The sequence below is a fragment of the Setaria italica genome, chromosome IX (genome assembly GCF_000263155.2).
Source record: "Setaria italica strain Yugu1 chromosome IX, Setaria_italica_v2.0, whole genome shotgun sequence".
Taxonomy (NCBI): domain Eukaryota; kingdom Viridiplantae; phylum Streptophyta; class Magnoliopsida; order Poales; family Poaceae; genus Setaria; species Setaria italica.
In genome coordinates, this window is record NC_028458.1 from 23,945,746 (window position 1) to 23,953,404 (window position 7,659).

Consider the following 7,659-nt stretch of genomic DNA (forward strand, 5'->3'; position numbering starts at 1 on the left):
GCTGGTGCTTTCTCTGTTATGCGTTGCTTTGTTCCATGGTTCGTTGATCTAACTCAACTCGAAGTTGTTGCAGATCTATGAGAAAATTGTGTCCAGATAATGCCAGAGTAGTTGTTGCAGATCTATGAGAAAACTGTGTGCAAATAATGTCACATTTCCAGCTTTACATTTCGTTTCCGTTTTTCTGATATGATATTCATAAGTAACGCACTCGATGTTTGTCTTTTTGATGCGCAGGATGCGTGGTCCACTCCGTGGAATATGATCATACAGCAAGCATTGAGGCAAGTCTAGTTATTTAATAGAACCTCCCTACACTGATGTCCTCCAAGACCAAGAAACTTGTTAATAATGATGGCAGAATATACAAACTATTTTTTGAACTAGGAAAACGGTAGACAATGTAATTCCTTTTTCAACAGAAACTTCTGCATCAGATAGTTTAAAAAAACTACAATTGTTGTTTTCAGTGGAACCTATGTACAATTAATGGATCACAGAAGTTCATTATAAGGCTTAACGATCAGTTCGTTAACGGATCCAATTAATCTTAGGGAAGTAAAATTAAAATATCACATGAGTTATTTTAAATTTCTCTCTATAGTACCAGAGAAATGGTCCTAAGAGTCCTGTTGAAAAGGTCAAATGAACACAACTAGTTCTTCTAATCTTGTTGCCCCCACATTGCAGTGCCTTCCCGACCCCATGAAGCCCCTGTACAACGGCGGCATCATCCAGAACGGCGCGTTCAACAGCGGCCTGATGGGCTGGTCGACGCACCGGAACATCAAGGCCGGCGTGCGCAGCTCGCCGTCCGGCAACAAATTCGCAGTGGTGCAAGGCGCCGGCGGCACGCTGTCCATCAGCGGCAATGTCCTACCGTCCCACAGCGTCTACCAGAGGGTCCGGATGCAGCGCGACACCCACTACTCACTATCCGGTACGTGCGAACAGGCCATGCGCGCCCAGGCTGCACGCGTTGTTCATCTTCCTGATCCGTGTGCCCCTTGCGTCCGCAGCATGGCTGCAGGTTCCCGCTGGCTCGGCCCATGTGAAGGCGGTCGTCAAGGCCCCCAACGGCGAGCGCGTCATCGCCGGTGCCGTCGTTGCCCGGTCCGGCTGCTGGAGCATGCTCAAGGGAGGCATGACCACATACTCTTCCGGACACGGAGAGATCTACTTCGAGGTATGTGGATTTGTTAATTAGCTGAACAGAATGCATGGCATAGTCCTTTACCTAACTGAACGCCTCCGCGACGTGCAGAGCGATGCGCCCGTGGACATCTGGGTGGACAGCGTCTCGCTGCAGCCATTCAGCTTCGACGAGTGGGACGCCCACGCCCGCCGCTCCGCCAACACGACGAGGAGGAGCACCATCAGGTTGGTGGCCAGGGGTGCCGACCACAAGCCGATGGCGAACGCCACCGTGATCATCGAGCTCCTCCGCGCCGGGTTCCCGTTCGGCAACACGATGACCAAGGAGATCCTGAACCTGCCGGCGTACGAGAAGTGGTTCACGTCGCGCTTCACCGTGGCCACCTTCGAGAACGAGATGAAGTGGTACAGCACCGAGTGGAACCAGAACCAGGAGGACTACCGCATCCCGGACGCCATGCTCAAGCTCACCAACAAGTACGGCATCAGGGTGCGCGGGCACAACGTGTTCTGGGACGACCAGAACTCGCAGATCCGGTGGGTGAGGCCCATGAACACGGACCAGCTCAAGGCGGCCATGCAGAAGCGGCTAAAGTCCGTCGTGTCCCGCTACGCCGGCAAGGTGATCCACTGGGACGTGGTGAACGAGAACCTCCATTTCAACTTCTTCGAGGGCAAGTTCGGCCCCACTGCGTCGGCGCAGATCTACAACCAGGTCGGGCAGATCGACCACAACGCCATCCTCTTCATGAACGAGTTCAACACGCTGGAGCAGCCTGGGGACCCGAATCCGGTTCCCAGCAAGTACGTGGCCAAGATGAACCAGATCCGGAGCTACCCCGGCAATGGCGGGCTCAAGCTCGGCGTTGGCCTCGAGAGCCACTTCTCCACGCCCAACATCCCCTACATGAGGAGCGCTCTGGACACGCTTGCCAAGATGAATCTGCCGATGTGGCTCACCGAGGTGGACGTCGTCAAGGGCCCCAACCAGGTGAAGTTCCTGGAGCAGGTGCTCCGGGAAGGGTACGGCCACCCGAATGTGAACGGCATGATCATGTGGGCGGCGTGGCACGCCAACGGGTGCTACGTGATGTGCCTGACGGATAACAGCTTCAAGAACCTCCCCGTCGGCAACGTCGTCGACAAGCTCATCGCCGAGTGGAAGACGCATCGCACGGCCGCCACCACCGATAAGAATGGCATAGTCGAGCTTAACCTCCCCCATGGCGAGTACAACTTCACCGTGACGCATCCATCCGTCAAGGGCACCGCCATCCACACCATGACGGTGGATGCTGCTTCTTCCGCGTCGGACCACACGATCACCGTCAAAGCCTAGGAATTTGGACGTCCGCCAGATTATTAATTAGTGATTTTTTGCTATTGTAAATAATTGGGGACGAAGAGCTGAGATTGACCAGAGAATGGTCCAATGGTGATCCACTGGAATAGGAGTGTTCGTTCGGTAAAAGTGTTATGCGGCTACTGTTAAAAATGGTATATTTTTAGTCTGTTAACTAGAGCATATAGTAGCCTCGCAAAAAAAAAACAGCATATATAGCAGTATATTAGTATAGTGTAGTATCGAGAACCAAGATAGTGTTCCTCGCAAAAAAAAAAAGGAAAGAAAAAGAAAGAAGCAAGATAGTGGAGATGGCTGTACCTTCTTCCCTCCACAGATCAAATCTATGGTCACTTGTTCAGCCCAGCACAGGTCCTAAAATGCGCTAATGAACACGCGTTCAGGTCTTATAAGGGTCCCAAAAGTGTAATTCATTGACCATCGTGGAAGAGCATGCCTTCAACATGAAGGCATTGAAAACTGATATAGAGCTTCAAATTTTCAAGATATTTATTTTATGATAAAAAAAAGATCAAGTGCCGCACAGATGTTAAGAAAAAGTACGAAATATGCTAAACATCTTCTAAAGGAACATAGCTACCAATTTTTGTGGATCCTATCTAATTTTGAACAACAACCAATATATCTAAATAAACTTGGGCCAACTTAACTAAATATAAAGTCCGCTATTATAGCAGCTCAATCAAGGGCCCAAATAATCACCTTATTCCATATTCATCAACACATATATACCACGTGCATACGCATATATAGACCTAGATGTTGCATGGAACGTGTTGACACGGAAACACGCCGCGCTAAATACTTCAGCATTAAACGTGCAGCCTGAAAAGACGCTCCTTGTTGTGCGCCTTGTTGCGTCGATGCGTAGGCCGGTCAGATCGGTGTGGTAGGCCGGTCAAACCGCTAGAGAGCCAAGAGGATCCAATGAACACCCGCCCGGGAGGGACCCCGTGGGGCAGACGCACATTAGGTTGCCCTAGGCTCGGCAAGCTATTTAGGGCACCTCCTCGTACCATGGAGAAAGGAGAACAACAAGGTTGGAAAAGCAGGGCAAAGAGGAACAAAGGTAAAAGTAAAATATAGATGTTGCTTGAACTCACGCAAATGGGTATAAGGCTTCTCATCTTCCGCTCCTAAGAAGGATTGCTCTTGAACCATGGCTATGAAGCCGAGACATAGCTCATAGCCGCAGTATGGATGAGGTGTTATGATGATGGAGGCTCCAACTTTTCGCCTCTTGGAGCTAAGATTGATATAGAGTAGGAGCGGAATCCATATGGTCAATGAGGTGGTACACGGATGAACTTGTTTTGGAATTAGCACTGCTACCATCCCCAACAACGGCGCTAGAAAGCTTGTTGGCATTCCTTAGCCTAATAGATAAATCCGCAAGCGTAGGGATACTGATGTAGCTTTACCTGGGAGTATTCCAGAGTATCGATTTGCATGTGGAATGTGAAATGCACTAATCCTAAACTATTTTTTTCGGGGGTGTAGTGACAACAAAGAGATGGAAGATAGGTAAGAGGGTAGAGAGGGTACTTGATGTGGACATCCCACCGGCTACACAAGACCATGCATCGGGTATACAAACACATGTGTATGAAGGACCAATTACGCGCAGACATGCTAAGAAACTCCAACAAGAGATGCATGCTTTCCGTGCTTAAATTAACTTCAACATACTTGAGAATTTATACTACCCAAATTATTTAAATTAGTTGTGATTAGGTGTACACATGAAGAGGTGGGTACTGCACTACATGGAGATGAAACACAACAATCAGATCAAACATCAAGAAACGGACTAGGAAGGAACGTTTGGATATGTTCGGAGCAACCTAATGAACCCATTCATAACTCTTGATTCCCAACAGCTCTTGAGCTGCATGAGTACTTGATGGAACGGGCTTGAACCTACTTTCCAATGCAATAAACTGCATGTTATTTGTACTTCCCAATAAGAAGTTACAATCGATTTAGTGAAGACTGCACAGAAGCTTAGAAGACGCGCGGGATTTGAAGAGCACCTCGGAAATGCTTCACCTGTTGGCCTTCCACCTTCTAACGTGGAGACTTCAGTTCATACCTATCTAGGAGGGTTATTCCTAGTATAAATAACCCCTATGTACTATACTGGAAAAACAAGTTAAATTTTGATGAATAGATAACCTCATATGATTTCGCAGTCGAGCCGCTGAGTGCCTTACACACCCTTGTTCTTCCTTGTTCTTCGAGGACTTGTGAAGAAGATCTCTCTAAGATCCCCTAATTTGTTCTCTACGGCTTCCAATTAGGCTAAACCATTTTGTGTGAATTAGTCTCGGATTGTGGTTTTACAGTCGTTTGGTGATTGACTCAAAGTCTTCAAGGTTTCATTGCCTTTTACCCCGTCTATTGGTCGCATCCAACCTTGGCTAGTATAAAGCTACCTTGGATTGTGGTTGTGCGCTCGTTCAGAGATCGAGTCGGAGTTTTGTTTGGTGCCTGTCTCCCTGTCACTTAGTCGCATCCAACCTTTGTCATGTATAAAGCTAGTTACCCGCTGCTTTCAGCAAGTTATCTTTATTACAAAACCTACTGCCGTGAATATTGTGCCATCCCAAGGACCTTTTTGTAACGGTCCATACCATGTGGTAATCAGAGCTATTGTTGTCACGGTAGGTTTTGTTATCAACCATCTTTTATCACTTACTTTACCATATGTTACTTTGTTTTGTTCACGTCCTATAGTCCACTAAAAAAGCACACAAAATATCCTATAGTTTTTTGTGGTACTGTTGCTTTGTGTGTTGCGTTCATCTTGTTGCTAGCCACCATTGTTGTTCTTCCGCCGTGCTTTAAATTTTTTTTCCGCACCCCTCATATGTTATCTTGTGTTTGTTGTTAGTGAAAAAACAAAAAAAGAAAGTGTGAAAGAAAGAAAAAAAGAAGAAAGAAAAGAGAAGAAAGAAAAGAGAAGTTGAAAGGGGTTGTGTTGTGTATTGTGTTACCAAAAGTTTCATATTTGTAACTCAAGTTGGTGGTGTCTCTAGATAGCAACGTTTACATTTTGTTGAGCGGAATACGCACTTGGTTACAGTACCATAGCCTTCCTCGAACAGCCACCTATAGCTCCACAAAAAGCCATAAACTAGACCTCTCATTTCGTAAACCTTTTGATCGGTTAATCACAGCTAGGATAGGCCACATTAGCACACTCACAGTTCTTGAGAACCGGTAAGAACTTGGGTAAGCAAGAGGTGAGGTTGTGTGATTCCACAAATTTTTTCTATTCCACTTTCTCTTGCAATATCCTAACATGGCAGGATCTGATTCGACTGTTCGTGGTGATCATCATGGAGAACAAGAAGCCCCTGTTCAGCGAGCTGAGTTGCATCAACTCCAAAACTGACTCTTGGAGGCTAAGGAGAGGATGTTCAATGAATGTCTTCCTTCTGCGGATGGAAGGATCCCACAATGTGAAGAATCTGGTGATGACAATTCTAGTTTTGGGCATGGTTTTCATGACTGCTTTGGAGGTAGTTGTGATGGTCATGGTGGTGGTAGGCATGCTGGTCATGAGGACCGGTCTGTAGGAGGTGATCGTGGACCTCGCCATGTTCGCTTTGATGATGAAGATGAATCTCAGGACAGCCATGAGGAGGGATATGATGATGATGAGAATCCTTTTGCAAACCATGGGCGGTTTGAACATCATAGAAATCATCATGGTGGTGCTGGTCATGATGGTGAACATCATCGTGGTTGCAATAGGGATGATCCGAACATCATTGCTCGTGTAAAGTTAAGTGTTTCAATATTTTCAGGAAAAGAAGATGCAAATGCATATGTTGAATGGGAAGAGCAATGTGGTCAGATTTTTAGAGTGCATAATCTCTTTGACTAGAGGTGTGTTAGTCTTGTTTCCATTAAATTCTATGGTTATACACTCACTTGGTGGAATCAAATACAAGAAAATCAGCTTGTATTGGGACGTAATCATATCAACACATGGGCTGAAATGAAGTGTGTGATGAGGAGGCATTTTGTTCCATCAAGCTATCACCGCGACCTTCACAATAGGTTACAAACATTGAGACAAGGTTCCAAATCAGTGGATGATTATTACAAAGAGATGGAGTTTCTCTTGATCAGATCTGGAATTAGAGAGGATGATGAGTCAAAAATGGCAAGATTTTTGCATGGTCTCAATGATGACATTTCTGGTTTTGTTGAGATGTTTCCATATCATAATTTGCAAGATCTTGTTGATCAAGCTATGCACACTGAGAGGAAGATTTAGCAAGAAGGACATAGTCGGTCCTGTGGGAGTCGATCTTTCTCAACACCATGGTGCCGGTAGCAACCCAGTACCTCTGTAGGTGGTGGTCGATCTCAACGCATTACAGCTAGGCCTTCTCCATCTATTGGTGCTGCAAAGACAATGATTTCTAGTCTTATTCACCTACAAATTCAGCAAGAAACTCGGTGTCCTGCTACAAATGCAACAGCCCCTTCGGTTACATCGGTTGTTGCATCATCTTCATGTAGCTGAAGCATTGTGTGTTACAAGTGCCAAGGTCATGGACATATTGCTGCTAAATATCCTAGTAGGAGGACCATGATTGTGAGTGAGCAAGGTGAATAGGAATTTGAAAGTGAAGAAGAAGATGCTCCAAGATATGATGTGAAGAAATTGTGAATGATGAGAGTGAGATCCAACCCGATGAAGGTGAAAATAATTTCTTCATTTCTCGTCGTGTTCTTAGTGTCACTACTGCGAAAGAAGAGAATAGATAGCGGCACAAACTCTTTCACACTCAAGGCATGATCAAGGAAAAGTTGTGCCGAATTATTTGTTGGTAATGGCAGCTGCAATAATATTGCAACTCTAGAATTGGTTGATAGAATGGGTTTCAAACTGCGACGTCATCCCGATCCATACAAGATGCAATGGCTTAATGATTGTGGTGTGCTGCATCTAACCAACATTGTGACCATTCCTTTCTCTATTGGAAGGTACAATGATCAAGTGGAGTGTGATGTTGTGCCTATGCAAGCATGCCAGCTGCAGTTGGGAAGACCATGATTGTATGATGGTGATGGTCAGATTTGTGGTCGAGCCAACCCACCCTGTCCGATAACGATATGAACCA

General features: G+C 46.0%; 1 protein-coding gene across 1 annotated transcript; it reads left to right on the top strand.

Annotated features, from left to right (window-relative positions):
* Window position 1: 1 nt before the first annotated feature.
* On the top strand, window positions 2-2,793 carry LOC101754606 (anti-sigma-I factor RsgI6; the record flags this gene model as incomplete). Its single annotated transcript, XM_004986590.1, has 5 exons — window positions 2-38; window positions 238-284; window positions 691-940; window positions 1,020-1,186; window positions 1,265-2,793. Coding segments are annotated over 5 exons (1,731 nt in total), but the record flags the coding sequence as incomplete, so codon positions are not given.
* Window positions 2,794-7,659: the final 4,866 nt, after the last annotated feature.